Source organism: Protopterus annectens, chromosome 7.part0 (assembly GCF_019279795.1).
Source record: "Protopterus annectens isolate FY-2018-M chromosome 7.part0, PAN1.0, whole genome shotgun sequence".
NCBI lineage: Eukaryota > Metazoa > Chordata > Ceratodontiformes > Protopteridae > Protopterus > Protopterus annectens.
In genome coordinates this window covers 985295214-985311634 of record NC_056739.1, presented here as the reverse complement: position 1 = coordinate 985311634, position 16421 = coordinate 985295214, and the positions used below count along the sequence as shown (strand labels likewise).

The following is a 16421-nucleotide window of genomic DNA, read 5'->3' as shown; positions in this document are numbered from 1 at the left end:
GGTTTGAGAAGAAAAACTCCTTTTAAGAAGGCCTTGCAGAGTTTGTGAGACATAATAGAGGACTCTGAGACTCCAACATGAAAGTTCGAAATTGCAGCCAATTGAACTCTAATGGTAGATGGAGACGAACCTGCATGGAAAAGTTCGGCTAGAAAGTCTAGAACTGTTTGAATAGAAGCAGTGAAAGGATCTATATTCTTTGACTGCGCCCAATAGGAAAAACGTTTCCACTTGCTATGATAAATTTTCCGAGTGGAAGATTTATGAGAGGCAATCAAGATATCTCTGAGTGAGATATCAAAGGAAGCCTGGCTAAGGTCGGAATTGGAGGAACCAAGCCGTGAGGTTCAGAGAGGGAAGGGAGTGGTGCAACTGACCCGACTGATGGGTCAAGAGGTCTGGAACTGGGTCCAGATGCCAAGGTTGTTCCAACAGATAACGGTGGAGAAAGGGGAACCAAATTTGTCGAGGCCAGTAAGGGGCAATGAGGATCATAGAAGCTTCCTGAGCGATGGCTTTCTGTATCAGCTGGGATATCAGTGGGAAGGGAGGAAAGGCATACAGAAGTCCCCGGGGCCAAACGTGCACTAGAGCGTCTCTGCTGGGGTGGCCTGGTTGGGGAAAGAGGGTGAAAAAATCATCGCACTTGCTGTTTTGGGGAGTAGCGAAAAGGTCGCAGCAAGGCCTGCCCCACTTTCGAAAAACTTTCTCCAACACTGAATTGTTCAGAGACCACTCGTGAGGCATGAGAATAGCTCTGCTCAATTTGTCTGCAATCACATTGGACTTCCCGGGGATGTGCGTTGCTAACAGAAATCGCTGAGAAGAAATCGCCCATTGCCATAGATCTGGTTCCGCCTTGTTTGTTGATGTACCACACTACAGACATATTGTCTGTCTGAATTGCTATAGTTCCTTTGGGAAGAGAGTCCTGTAGGGCTTGCAACGCTAGAAGCACTGCTCTCATCTCTAGGACGTTTATGTGCAAGTGGCACTCGAACGGTTGCCACATGCCCTGGACTGTCCTGCCCTGGAAATGCCAACCCCCCCACCCGATCAGGGAGGCGTCCGTTGTCACCGTAGCAACCGGAGGAGGAGGGACAAAAGGTCTCCCTAGGAGGAGCTGAGGAGATGTGATCCACCAAGAGAGATGACTCTTGTACGATTGAGTTATCCGAATAGGATGGGACATTGGGAGGCTTTGGTAAGACCATTGTGTGAAGAGCATCCATTGCAAAATCCTCATATGGAAGCGAGCTAATGGTAGGAGAGGGATGGTCGCCGCCATAATCCCCAAGACTTTCAGGATCAGTCTGGCTTTGACTTTGTTGTTCTACAAAAGAAGAAAGACCTGTTTGTGTATGTCTGCTATCCTCTGCTCTGTGAGTCTGGCTGACATCTTGACTGTGTCTAGATTTGCGCCTATAAAAGTAATAACACGACAAGGCGACAAGACAGACTTTTCGTGGTTTATCGAAATGCCTAGTGCCTGACATGTGCGAAGGGTGTAGTCTCTGGCGAGGAGTAACAGATGCTTGGTGGGGGCTGTGAGGAGCCAGTCGTCTAAATAAGGAAACACCTGGAATCCTTGGCGTCTCAGATGAGAGGCTACCACTGCCATGCATTTGGTAAACACTCGGGGGGCTGTAGTGAGACCAAAGGGCAGGGCTCTGAATTGAAAATGACTGGTTCCCAGCCTGAAGCGGAGAAACCTCCTGGGCGTCGATTCATCTTGATGTGATAGTACGCATCCTGGAGATCTATAAACACATCCAGCTGTCTCCCAAAAGGGAAGAATGGACTGCAGCGTGACCATCCGGAACTTTGTTTTCTTGATAAACTTGTCCAAGTTGCTGAGACCCAAAATGGGTCTCCAGTCCCCTGTTTTCTTTGGAACCAAAAGAATTTGGAGTAGGTTCCGGATCCTACTAGGTCTGCTGGCACTGGTTGAATGGCTCTTTTGCGAGCAGCTTTGAAATTTCTAATGCTGCTTGCTCCCTTTGACTGGGTGGAGCGTCTGGAAGGGATTTTTGGACAGCTTGGGATTGACAAGGAAAGGGATTCTGTAGCCTTGAAATGATAGACTGTACCCACTTGTCTTGAGTTAGGGATAGCCAGGCTTTTGGGTACAGTGACAACCTTCCCCCGACTGCCTCCGAAGGTGGACAGTCGGGCAACACCTCAGGGATGCTGAAAAGGCTTGTCGGAAAAGGATTTTCGACTGCCCTGATTCTTGGGCGGAGCCCCTCTGCCTCTGGGACGGCGTCTACCATTGTTGTTCCCCTCTGCCTCTAGAGGAATAGACTCTGTCGTCAGGCAAGTCTCCTTGGGATTGTTTAGGAACCACATCTTTCCCCTTCTGACCTTTGGGGTAAGGTCTAGAAGGGGTAGAAAAACGGACTCCGACGGCAGAAAGAGTTTTGCCATCAGTCTCGCACCTAGTCAGGGTTTCCTTCACTTGAGGACCAAAGAGGGATGATCCATCAAAGTGGGAATTAGTGAAGGAAGCCTTAAAAGGGTCCGCAAAGTTACAAAGCCGCATCCAGGCGTGCCTACGCAAGGCTACGCCTGTACCTGCTGCTCTACTTGCTCCATCCGCCGCATATGAAAGGAGGCGCATGGAGGAGTTGGTTATAGAACTAAGGGTAGCCAGTTGAGAGTTCATCCTATCCTGAAAACCCGCAGCTGTTGGGTCCTTCAACATTTCACTCGCTTCCTTGAGTAAGTCCCTCTGAAGTCGAGTAAAATGACACAGGTGATTCAGCGATCTCATAATAAAGGTCGCTGACGAGAACATCCGCTTCCCGTACCTGTCCATCGACCTAGACTCCTTGTTAGGAGGATGAACAGGCACCGAAGGATCAGCTAACTCCTTCTTGGTAGCCGCAGCCACCACCATAGCATCAACAGAGACGCCTTTGGTCAGAAATTCTTTATCCTTAGGGGCCGTGATGAACTTAGATGGTCTCCTGGGGGTGGGTTCCACTGAGTCAGGAGCCACCCAAGCCTTTTTTGCCACCACTTGCATAAGGGGGTCAAAGGGAGGGGACACCCAGGAGGTGGAAGGGCGAGAGCCAAACGCCTCAAGGTACACTGATTCATCCTCTGAAGGGTTGAGGGCTGGCCAATTCCCCCTCTGTTTTAAGATTTCAAGGATGTCTGCAAAGGAGACATCTTCAGAGGGGGAACGAGGGGAACCTTCAGAATCCTCTCAATCAGTGTCAGAGGTGACAGACTCAGGGGAGTCAATGTGCTTCCTCTTACACTGCCTCTTCCTAGGGGGCTCTCCTACAGGGTCAGGAGAGGCCTCGGAAGAGGAGGAGATCCCCACAGGGGAAACTTGAGGAGCTGGCTCTCTATGATCGGGGACAAGAGAGCGAGTAGAAATCACCGGAGGCACCATGGAGGGAAGGGCAGAAGGAGCAGACTGTGGATTAGAACCTGGTTCTAACACACTCCTCATGACCTCAAAGGCACCCCTGTCAGGCAGAGCCGGAGGTCTCCATTCCGAAAAACTGAAAACCTCCCCCGGCACCGACAGTGAAGGCTCCGAGGCCGATGTCGGAGCCGAACTCACCAGTGCCGAAGCACCGAGAGGGAGAGCGGGGTCGGACAAGGGTCCGATGCCACTCGCCCCCTCGGAGCTGACGAGGGAAGTCCAGCGCAGAGATTCTTCCAAGGAAGACATCGGAGCCGACGACGGAATTGAAGACAAAGGTATCGGTTCCGACGCCACCACAGTCTCGGGTCCGAACCGCCCCGGCTCCAAACTCAAGAGAGTCAGAGGAGGAATATTTTGAGTGGTGGGGATAGTCTTCAACTGTTGAGTCGGACTTTGAAGCATCTGGGCTAGTGCCTCGGACTTAAGAAGTCGACTCACTACTCTCTGAAGGTCATGGTCCGATAACCTGGAAGACCTAGAAGAGTGGGATCTACGGCTCCATTCAGACAGCTAAGGTGATGCTGGAGCCGAATGAACGGAGCCGATAGATGGAGAACGGGACCTCTTCTTAGTTGTCGGCTCCGACAACTTGATCGGAGCCGACTCAGTTATGTCTTCCTCGGCTCCGGCCGGAGCCGAGGACACCGTAGGTACATGAATTCGAGATTCATCGGCTCCGGCCGGAGCCGATGTTCGAATGGACTTAGGGCCCCCAGAAGACGGCTCAGAGGCTGGAGCCGAAGGTCTGGAGAACTTGGAGGGTTTCCCCGATGACTGAGTCGAGGGACCCTCAGGCTTTAATAAGCCTCTTAGAATTAATTTATTTTTCTCCTGCAGGACTCTAGGGCTGAAGCCATGGCAAACAGCACATGAGTCCTGCAGGTGCAAAGTCCCAGGCAGTAAACACAAGAAGTGTGACCGTCTGTCAGAGACATCTTCTGACAGCACGAGTCACACTTCTTGAAGCCTGAGACCTTTGATTCTTTGGACATGTCAAGAGAAGTAAAAGTGTAATCCCAAACACACACACACACACACACACACACACACACACACACACACACACACACACACACCGATTACACTTCTAAAAATAAAACTTTAAAATTTAACTTATAAGTTTTAAACCAAAAAACTCCCTACAAAAAACACAGACACTCCAACTACCAAGGGAGGGAGGGAGTGGGCCTAAAGCCCGAGGGAAAGGTTCGATATTTTGGGATAGGAAACTGGTGAAAAATTGACTAAAAGGGGATTAAAACTATTTAACTTAAAAGTTATAAAAAGAGCTAACTTAAAGGGGGGTCTGACTGACTAAAACTGCCAAAAGATTCAACTAACCTGAGCCGGTTGAAAAAAGCACCTCGATCGCGTAGCGGCAAATGAGATCTGGGGAGTTACCGCCTAGCATTGTGGGATATAGGGGAGTCTCGAGCCGGTGAAACTAGCTCTCGAGCTTTTAGAGTGCCCGAGTCGGAGCCGAGGATCGGCTCCGAACCCATCCAGCAAGAATGAAGGCGAGATTGACAACTTAACATTCTGTTATTCTGTCAACTTTCTAAGTTTGCAAGAACAATATTTAAAAATTGTCCCTATTTTTGGACCTCTGTTCCACTTTTTTATATGGCTTTGTCCATATTTCTTGCTCTAGGAGGTTGAGGGGTATGACTGGAATTGATGCCGACAGAGTCTACAGTCAATTAGAAGAAAACTCAATTATGACAATTGAACAAAGGGGCAATAAAAAAAATCATATGGAACAAAGGATCATTTGCTGTTAAATAAAGTCATAGTGTATAACTGTAAAAAGAGGAACAATTTAAGTATGGCATGAACTGACTACAAAAAACATTGGACAGTATCCCACATTTGTGGATAAAAGAGTGCTTAAAAATGTATAAGATACACCCTACACTGATCGATTACATTATAGCGACCATGAAACAGTGGCAAACCACTTTGCAATTAAGCCATGTCAAAGGACATATTATCCCAGGGATAAAAACTCAAAGGGGGATATTCCAGAGTGACTCTCTAGCACAAATGCTCTTTTGCCTTGCCCTTAACCCATTAAGCTGATTAGCTCATGGCTATAATTTGGCACCCAGAAAACAAAGTGTAAAGACTTCTCATCTTGTCTTTGTCGATGATTTGAAACTATATAGCTCATCAGATAAGGAACTGGAAGTTGTCAAAACTTTTTCAGACAAAATAAGAATGTCATTTGGTCTTGATAAATGTGCAAAAGTAACCTTTAAAGAAGGAAAACTGCAGCACCAAGAAAACACCAGTTTAGGACAAGAATGTGACATAAAAAAACTTGAGCAAGAGGGAGTGTATAAATATTTGGGAATTGATGAAGGATCAACAATAAAACATGAACAAATGTGAATAAAACTTAGTAAGGAGTACTTTAGAAGACTTAAATTAATCCTGTAAACAGCGTTGACATCTACGAACAAAACCCAAGGTATAAACCAATTTGCTCTTCCTGTCCTTACAGTTTGGCGTGATTGACTGGCCCCAAAACATTTTGGATAGATTAGATAGGAAAACAAGAAGGGTGCTTCATGATCACCACATGATTTATAAAAATCAGTGCATACCAAGATTATATATTCCCCATTCAGGAGGAGGGGTGGGCCTCCTTGAAATTGATTACATGTACAGATCTGCAATCATGGAATTTCACACCTATCTGCTGACCTCACAAGACCCAAATGTAGTGAAAGTTTTGAAACATGAGGAGAATAAATCTAAGATGACTTCCCTGCTTAAGCTAGCAGAAGCATACCGGTGTCAAGCAGTAATGGAAATGAAACCACAAGTGAATAAAAACCAGGCAGTAATTTGAATGTACCAAAAAACAAAAGAAAGAATATAAGGTGAAGGACTAGATGAGAAGGCAAAAAATGTGGAAAATGCATAAATATAGCTGCAAGTATAGAAAACTTCTGGAAGAAACTCATGTTGATCAGGAAAATTGCAAGAATGGTTAAGGAGAGGCGAATTCAAACTAAGAGATGAAAGGTTAATATGGCGGCACAAGGCAGTGGGCTACATACACATTGGTTTACAAAGTCCATTAAACATGTAGGAGAGAGAGAGAGACAGATGTAGGTTTTGTAAAACAGAACTGGAAACAGTTGCACACCTCATTGCTGGTTGCAACATACAAATGGCAGAAGGACTGTATACTGAAAGGCATAATAATGTGGTGAGACTGTTGCACTGGGGATTGTGCAAACATTATGGTACTGAAGTGGATAAAAAGCACTTGCAACATAAGCCACAAAGCATCACAGAAAATGAAATCTACATCACATGGGATCATCCATTACCAACAGTTCAAAAGATAAATGCTAGAAAACCGGATATAGTGGTCCAAGAAAAGAAAACAAAAGTAGCACTGATCATTGAAATCACCACATCCAGTGGCTATAGTGTCCAGCGTACAGAGAAATGAAGTTATAAAACATCAGGATTTGCAAGCAGAAACGAGAGCAATGTGGAAGAAAGATACCCAGGTAGTTCCAATAGTAGAAGGAGCAACGGGTCTTATAAAAAGAGTCTACAATCATATTTAGATATGCTACCAATACATGCAATTCAGTACAAATTGCAGGAGGAGTCATTACTGGGCACATTGCTGGTGCTGCGAAGAGCACTTTTGTCTGACATCAGAGTGAAACGATACTAATTTCATGAACTTTAATCATACTGTTCGTACCTTTCATGGTATTAGAAATCCAAAACATTTGGAGAACTTAAAAAAAGAGATGCTTACCACTTTTCTGATTCCAATCTAGAAATAGATCACTGGGGACGGGTGGGGTGGAAAAGCAGACTCTGATAGAGGAAAGTGTCTTCCCAACTTTGTCCTTAACCTTGGATTCAACAAGGAGGACTGTCATAAGGGGCATGCATTAATAAAGGACGCTTTGAAGCAGTCCGCAAAGTTGCACAACCAAATCCACTAATGGCACTGCAATGCAATTCTGGATCCTGCTGCACTGGATGCTCATCAGCCACATTTAACACGAGTCTCATACCAACATGGTGATGGAAGTCAGGGTGGACAAAAAGTCTCCAGCTTTTTCTGAGTATCTAGAGACCGCTGTGTCTTGAGGGTGCTTGATGAAGCTTTGTCATGCGAGGTAATTAATTCAGAGCCCTTAAGGTAAAGGTGGATGAGGCATAGGATTGCTTCCCTAACTGATCTAGCACTGCAAACTTCTTGTTCAGGGGTGGATCGAGGAGCTCTCTTCAGCAATCTCCTTTTTGGTGGCTGGTGCCACTACCACAATGGTATTAATGACTGGACCCTTGCTCCAATGAGGCCTGTCCTGGGGGGGATGCAAGAACTTTATTTAATTTCCAGAGTACTGATTCTACTGTGTGGCTCCTTCCATGCCATCTGACATACCAAGTCTACAAGCACACCTGGGAGGGGGCACCACCCAAGATGTGGATGGGTCTATCCCAAAGACCCCCAGGAAGACTGACTAATCCAAAGAAGGGGGCTTCAGTGATCCAGCCCCTGTGCTGGCGAAGCAGCTCTAACATATCGTCAAAAGAGGCATCATCACATGGGAACTTGGGGGAACCCTCTTCTTCCTTTAGGTCAGTATCCTCGATGAGGGATTCTTACAGAGAATCCAAGTGCTTCCTCTTGCACTTCCTCTTCCAAAGAACCTCCCACACCAAAAAAGCAGGAGAAGGGAAGAGTTGGGTAGCCCCTCCGAGGGGGTAGAATACAGAACCACAGATGCAGGCTGTCCAGGAGCAGCATGATGACTGGTCAGTGGCACAGATGGAAAATGGGATGGGGTGCTGCCCTGAGATATTCAACCCTTCTCTTGAACCAAAAACATCCTCTCTATAACATTGAAGGCCAAGACTGAAGTGGGCCTCATGGATCTACGGGTCTTGGAGCACCACACCCAGACCTGATCTTAAGACTGGAGCCCAGTTACCTAAAACCAAGGGTCAGGGAGGAGTGACTAACAGGGCACTGGTACCATTGACCCCGAAGCTCCAGCCTTGACACCATAGGTCCAAGGAGCGGTCAGCCTTGAACAGGTCAGAGTTGACGCTACCAAGGAACATGATGGATCCAAAACACATCAGATTGCTGGATTCAATCCAGCGGGTAAAAATTCCACCAGCCCCGAAAATCTCAGATCCGAGAGGGCTAAGGAAGGAATTCCAAAATACTGAGCCAAGGGTCCTGGAGTCCGTCTCAGACCCTAGGGAATGAGGCTAATTGCATCTGTGCCTACAAATAGGACCACATCAACTGCTGGATACCCCTGACTTGGATGACCAAACAGATGAAACCTCCAAGGGTCAGTGTGAAGATGACCCAGGAAGTCAGACCTGAGCCAGTGAGGGTTGGAACCAAGAAGTGGAGGACTCCAGTGAGGAAGGAGTTCCTAGGGAAAAGGGTACCCTACCCAAAGATGCCCCTTTAATCAGAAAAGGGCTGGGAATACTTGGCAACAGGGAAGCTTTGTTTGAAGTTATTGAGGCAAAAGGCAATTGGCTCTGAGGAGTCTGGGCCAAAGCTGGTGCAGAGGAACCCAGGCAGGCCGAAAGCAGAGGAATCTTTAGACACAGTGAACCTAGAGGAGCCATCCCCGTGGTGGAAGCAGAGGATGGCCTCTTGCGCTCCTGACTGGAGTGAGTCTTACACCAGAGGCTTCAAAGACCCGGTCTTGGGATGCAAGGGAAAAGCCCTGAGACATAAAGAGGAGCTACAGGTCAACAGGGCCTTGAGAATAAGCTTAGTCTTGTGCTCATTCAAGGCCCTAGAGTCAAAGCTCTCATAAATAAATCACCCAGAGTCTAAGTACTCTGGGCCCAAACAATACATGCACTTAAGGTGTGCATCTTGAGAGGGCAGTCTGTGCCCACGACAGATGTACTTCTTGAACCCCTTGTTCATACTCTCAGAAAGAAAATACACGTGCACACAAAAACACACTAAAAAACTAAACCTTATCACAGGGGAAAATAAAAGGGTGAGAAGGGGTACAGAGAAGGGTCAACTTAATAATCTATGTAAACAAACTACCTACCTATAACAGATGCACAACTAGCACTACAATAAAAGAGGGTAAGAGAAAGGAAAATCTCACCACACCAAGTTGAAAATACTGTAGCAAAAAAAAAAAAAAAAAAATGCTAAGCCAAGGACCAAACTGCACCATGAATAGTGGCAAACTAGACCTCGGGAGTTGATGGAAGAGCAGGGTGTTATGGATAAGGGAGGTGGATGCAAGTTGAGCTGAAGGCTTAGAATCATCCAATGTCAGATGCGAGTCGGGTCTGAAGTCTCACAGGTTGAATCAGATGAAGCAGACATTGGATCTAGTAATTATGAGGTGAAGAAGGGAATGCACATTTGATTTAAAACAGGTCTGCTGGGATTGTCCATTAGGTGCAGGAGTAATTTTTCAGTTAGAGAATCATAGATTTCATGCAAATATACTGATGCTGAATTCACTAACTAGAACAATACTTTTATAATGCTTCTGACCATTAACAAGTTGCAGAATTAGAGGTTTAATATTGTCAGGGGTAACTGCAGGTGTTAAGTAGACTGCCTGGAGTAGAAATGCTGTGTTATGCAAAGGTATTTTAACAATGAGCTAACTGAGTGCACAATCACTGCTGGAGTCAGCTTGGGGTTTCAACTACATTGCAAGTTTTATATAGCAGTTTGGTACCCACCACTTTGCCATTTTCCACGTCAGTTGTTAAAGGTGTAGTTGTAGCCGAGAAAGCAATAAGACAGGTCAAGGCTGTTATTTTTAAGCCAGGATTCTGCCATTGCTACAAGGGTCTATATCTATATCTATATCACGTGGTTGAAAGCTAATAATAACGAATGACTACAACTTCAAAAACACCGGAACTCAAAGTTGTTATTGTGGGGTCGCACTACAGTGTAGATAGGGGGTATTTGCCCTTTCCTCACTGTAGTGTGATCTAGGAGTTAGTAAATATATATATATATATATATATATATATATATATATATATATATATATATATATATATATATATTAGATATATATATTTATTTAGTGGGGCGTGTGGGGGGCACAGCCCCCCACAATTGCAACTTCAAGTTCTGGTGTTTTCGAAGTTGTGGTCGTTCGCTATTATTAGCTTTCGACCATGTGCAGTTGTAACGTGGTAGCAATGAGTCTAACTGCTCAAGTTTTTTTATGATGCCAGCATTATGGAGGTTACATTTTTGTTGGCTAGGTTGTTAGAAATTTGGGCTGAATTATGATTAATAGGCAGCAAAGTGAGGGGCTGTATCTACAAGCAATTGCAGGGAGCAAGAAAATTTAAATGACTAAGTTAAACTTAGTAAGAGCTTAGCAGAACTAAAAGCACAGAAGCGCCAAGGCAGTTCTTAAAAAAGAAGTGAAGTGTGAAGAATATATATACTAGACATCTATATGAATATAAAGTTATGGAACTTTTGTTTTTTGAGGAAAAGGTACGCCATGACTCATCTCTTAACAAAACCTTTGATTATGACCACAAAGGTCCCAATTTCATAAACATAGCACATGAACTCACTCCACAACAGCATACCTTACTGTGAACATCTGTAAGAAGCTGGGATACGGAGACATCCAGCTCAGGCTCTGGTAGAGCAAGTGTTTCACAGATCAGTTTCAGTTCTTCAAGAGTCTCATTTTTCTCCTCCACTTTTACTGATGATGGCTGATGTCTTGTGAACAGAAGTCGAGCTGCCTGCAGTTCAGAACACAGAAATACTGTGAAAGGAAAAAAAAAAGAATCAGTGTGCTCTGCAGAATTACACTCTTGTCTTAGAAAGGGTTACTTGTCATATCCTGTTGTTGACTACACGTACATCTTCTGAATCTGCATACAGTGAAAAAAAAAAAGACTGCCTTCTGAAACAACATTTTGGAAATCAATGGGAAACAGAACTATTAATCAAAGGATATGCAAGAGGGAAAATAAACGGCCTTGTAGAAAACTCTTCCAGGCTGCTGAAATGTAAGGGTCTAATGAAGTGAACACAGTATGCATGGGGTTTAAATGGAAAGCACAGATCTTGAAATACTGTCAGTTTTGTACAGACTCATTGGAAGTGGTGTGGCAAAAATAAATTACTGCTACTAATAATTGTATGACTGAGACCTTTTTGCTTTCAGAAATATCAGTGAAGGAACTGATACATGAATTGCAACTGAAGTCACTCTATTTTTCTCCTTTTCAGCAAGAATTTCTGCTGAAACCACCACATGGCATGTATGTGTGTTGGGAGCAGTAACTGGAAAAACAAAAAAGAAAATCAGAATGGTATCACTAAGAGTAATGCCTGATGCCCAGTGAAAAAAGAAACACTGCATACAGGCAAGCACAGAAACAGAACAGCAGACATTGTGGGTGTAATTAAGACTTGGGTTAAATGAAAAAAGGAATGAACTTGGTACTTCAGGATGCAACACAAGGGGATGTGGAGAGAATGATGGGAATAAATATAACATAATGAAAGATGAAAAGAAGTGGCAAGAAACAGCACAAGAGTTAAGTATGCTTACGTACAGAATGTTGAGGATCATTGCAGCTTTTATTCCCCCCTCGCTTCTGACCATCTGCTGCCACCAGCTACTCTATCAGCATCCCCCCAGGCCTAACCTGATCCACGTCCATAGCTGGTGAGGAGATCAAGGAAGCTGGTGCAGCATCATACTGCTGCCACCAAGGAGTGTGTCCTAAGTGCTACCAGTCTGCGTCACCTATGTGAGCTCCACAACCACTGCCTTTGGCAGGTGCATACAAGCTACAGTCCATGTGCAACCTCCTAACTAATCAGCACACCAATTACGCATCGTGTAGCTTTCCAGGGTGTTAACGCAATACACTGCAGTGAGCCCAGGCTTCTTCCCTCCTCCAGAATTGGTGGGTAGAAATTGGCTGTTTACTCTTGTTCTCCCCCATGGCATTTGTAGCACCCATGCCACAGGGCCACTACTCAGCATATGTTTTCCTTGATTACAACTCTGTTTGTCTGTAGGTTCATAGATTAGTACTAGGCTAACTGCCCTTGCGAGCCATTTTAAGACTAGCCAATTATCCCTTGTGAGACTCAAACCCTGTACCTTCTGTTTGTAAGGCAAACACCTTAACTATTAGGCCACCCTCCCAAACCTCCTGAAAAGCTGACTGGTGTAAATGATGAATACAGTCATAATATTCATAAAAAGTGTCCTCAATGTAAATCAGAAAATTCAATTACCTTGTTGTATTAACCTTTGAGATAATAGAGAAAGGATGTTACATTCATTGTTTTTATGTTTACATCCATCAGAAAGTCAGGCTTCTTTTTTATTGTTGCTCAGAACTCTGGAACTTTCATGACTAAATACTCTGTTGCAAACTGGTGTTCAGCCTGCATTATCTTATTGTTATAAATCTATAGGTTCATAGGTTGGTACTAGGCTATCAGCCCTAAGGCCTATACAAGCCTAGCCATAACAATTCCCTGGATATTTCTTCCCACAATATTTACTTCTCTGGACTCCTGTCTAGCAGGGCGACTGACACGATCCCTGGGGTGAATTTCCTATCTCCCATCCAATCATCAAGGTTCCTTTTGAAGAGGGCCAAAGAGGTGCTCTGCTTGACATGTATGGGCAGTCTACTCCAGAGTATGGGGAGTCTCTTGGTCAGGAACCTATCCCTCCAGCATGTTTTGTTCATTGTGATGACAAGGTTTAGATCCCTGGAGCGTGTGGCTCTGAGGGATTGGGATTTCTTTAAGTGGAGCATGTCCAACAGCTCAGGGTTTGACATGGCCTTGTATGTTAAGCAGAGATCGCCTCTGAGTAGACGATATGCCACAGAGTATAGCTGAAGTTTTTTTTAGACTGTCAGCATATGGCATCTGCTTTAGGCCTGTGATTCTTTTAGTGAGCCATTTCTGTGGCCTTTCCAGCTGTTGCAGATGTCTTGTGAGGCACATACCAAACGGGGCATTATACTCTATAATGGGTCTAATTTCTGGATGAAAAGCCCTTAGTGATGAGGTGTGCCACATAGAAGGATTTCCTGACTGTTGTGGAGGTGTGGTTATCGAAAGTGAGACCACCGTCCACCTATGACCCTAAGTCTCTCATCACATTTTCGATGTTTAGTGTATTGCCACCTATGTGGTAATTCATGGGTACATGTTTTTTCCAAAGGGGATATTCTTGGCATTAAGCTTGAGCCCATGGCTCTGGCACCAGGCATCTGTTTCTGTAAGGCCCTTTTGTAGAATTTCCACATCATTTGGGGATTCAATAATGGCTCCCAGTTTGCAGTCATCTGCGAACTTTGTTAGCCAGAGTCCCTTAGTATTGGCCTGTACTTCAGAGAAGCAGATGCCAAACAAGAGTGGTCCCAGGACTGAACCCTGAGGTACTCCACTTGTCACTTGTCTGGAGCTGGATTTGGAGTCGGCTACTTTTACAGTCTGGGTTCTGTCAGTAAGACAGTTGGCAACTCATTGAGTGATGTAGGGAATTATGCCCAGCTTAGTACGTTTATCTATTATTCCAGAGTGGGGGATGGTGTTGAAGGCCTTTGCGAGGTCCAAACAGGCTGTGTGGACCGCCTTACCCTCGTCCACAGCTCTGGAGACTGATTCATAGAAGTCAATCAGATTCAGGAGACAAGATCGGCCCTTCACAAACCCAAAGTGGGTGGGGTCCAGTGTTTGAAGGTTGCCAATGTCTTTGTTTATAAGTTCCATGATAATGCATTCCATGCCCTTGCAGATCAGGCTTGTCAGACTGATGGGATGGTGGTTCCCGGGATCCAAGGCAGATCCCCCCTTGTGGAATGGGATAACTGTAGCTGTGCACCACTCAGTAGGCATGAAGCCTGAGGTGAGGCTATGATTAAACACGACACAGGTGAGGTGCCAGTTCATTTTCTAGTTCATGTAGTACACAGCCTGGGATGTCATCTGGTCCCATGGATACTGTATTCTTAGCTTTGGAGAGTGCGGTTTCCACCTGTGTGGCCGTGATTACCGGAGTTTGGCAATCTTTTGGTATTGAGATGGGCCCTTTAGGGGGTGAAGTTGGCACTAAATCGATCTGCCAGGATATTGGCAAGATCCTTGGGATCATTATATTTAATGCCATTCTGTTGTAGCTCAGAGCAGATCTGAGCATTGCCATTTAGATTCTTGACATAACTATAAAATGCCTTTTGGTTGTCTATGGAATCTTTGGCAATTTTATTTTCGTAACTAGCTTTTGATAATTTTATAAGGGATCTCAGCTTCTTACTGAGGCTGGTGAGGGAGTTTTTTTGCATACTGGGATTTTCCTCTTTTCTGCAACAGTTTCTTCCTTCTGTTGTATAGTTTGTTTATAGCAGGGGACCACCAGATTGGCTTCCTTTTTTTGGAGAAGAGCATCTTGGTTCTATTTGGGATGGCACGATTCATACACAAGTGGATGTGCTCATACAGTGCCTTAGTGTAGGATTCTGCAGTCGAAATTTCAGATCCCGTCTGCATGGGTGTTATGAAGTTTGTCACTTCTGACTTCAGTAGCATGAAGTTGGCTTTGGAGAAGTTTTTTAAGGAGGTTTCCTTACTGTGGGTTGGGGGTGGGATGTGGATGTCAAGGGTGATTTGCTTATGGTCAGACCTGACCAATGAGGGGGTGACCACTGGTGTGGAGCATCTATCTCCCATGTTGGTAATGACCAGGTCTAGGATATTGGAGCCCCTGGTGGGACAATGGATTAGTTGATCCAAGGCGTTGGAATTTATGAATTCCAAGAACCATTAAGAAAAGGAGTTGGTACCCGAGTAGTTTTCCCAGTTAATGGCAGGGTAGTTGAAATCACCCGGTATTAGGGTGTTTGGTTGTATCTTAATATTTTCCAGTATGCTTAGAGAGGTGTAGTGAGAATCTTAGGGCATGGTGGGGGATCTGTAGCAAGCTACAATTTGAATTGCAGTCTTACCTAGTGTTAGTTGCACCTGGAGAATTTCAGATGCATTGTGTTGGGCAACTAGCCTGGAGGTGTGAATATCCTTGGTGAATATGGACACTCCTCCACCTTTAGTGTTTCGGTCTTGGTTTTGTGGCCGAAAAGTGTGGTAAGAGTTGTAGCCTGCTATTGCAGGGGTGCTTTCTGGAGCCTTGAACCAGGTCTCAGTTACTGCACAAATATCGATGTTCTCCATTTTTAGGAGTGCCTCGAGGGAGTGCATTTTGAGGTTTAGACTTCTAGCATTGAGTAGCATTACCTTCAGATTTTGCATGCTTGTATCGGTTACAGTGGTGGTTTTATCCTTTGAACCTTGCCTAAAAAAGGCACTATGGGGAGGCAAGAGCTTTAGCCAGTAACCTGAATCCCAGAGGTGACAGGTGCAGACCATCTCTGGCAAAGCATCGTGGTTTGTCGATCATGTTTTCCCATGCAGACAGATACTGGATCCCCTTTGAATGACACCATAAGCTTAGCCAATTGTTGAAGTCAATAATTTTGTCCTTATACTGTGGTATCATTCTGGGCGAAGGCAGGATGCTACTCAGGGCTAGGGTCATAACTGCCTGGGCCACATGATCCAAGAGCTCTTCCATGTCTCTTTTCATGTAGTCCAGGGAGGTACATCTCAAGTCATTCACTCCAGCATGGACAATGACAGAGTCGTATTTGTACTTGTTGTGGAGTGACTTGAGTGCATGCATTATGTGGCGGATCCTGGCACCCAACAGGCAGCTGACTGTAATTTTCTCCTTGTTCAGCCTGGTGAGTGGGACATCAGTGTGCCTGACTATAGAGTCACCTATGACTAAAGTGTTGGGTACATTGTCTTGCCTTAGGGGCTGTTGTTGGGTGACACACTGGTGTTCTGAGCTATGTTTCACTTTGGTTGTGACTGGTGTTTGTTTGCGTTTCAGCTTTGGAGGTCCTT

General features: G+C 45.1%; 1 protein-coding gene across 1 annotated transcript in view; it reads right to left on the bottom strand.

Moving 5' to 3' along the window:
• Positions 1-16421, bottom strand: part of LOC122806122 (protein FAM98A-like) — a 561878-nt gene that overhangs the window by 423954 nt on the left and 121503 nt on the right. Inside the window, exon 5 of the mRNA XM_044076360.1 lies at positions 11057-11241. Within this exon, the coding sequence (XP_043932295.1) occupies positions 11057-11241 (185 nt within the window). The remainder of the gene's footprint in view (positions 1-11056; positions 11242-16421) is intronic.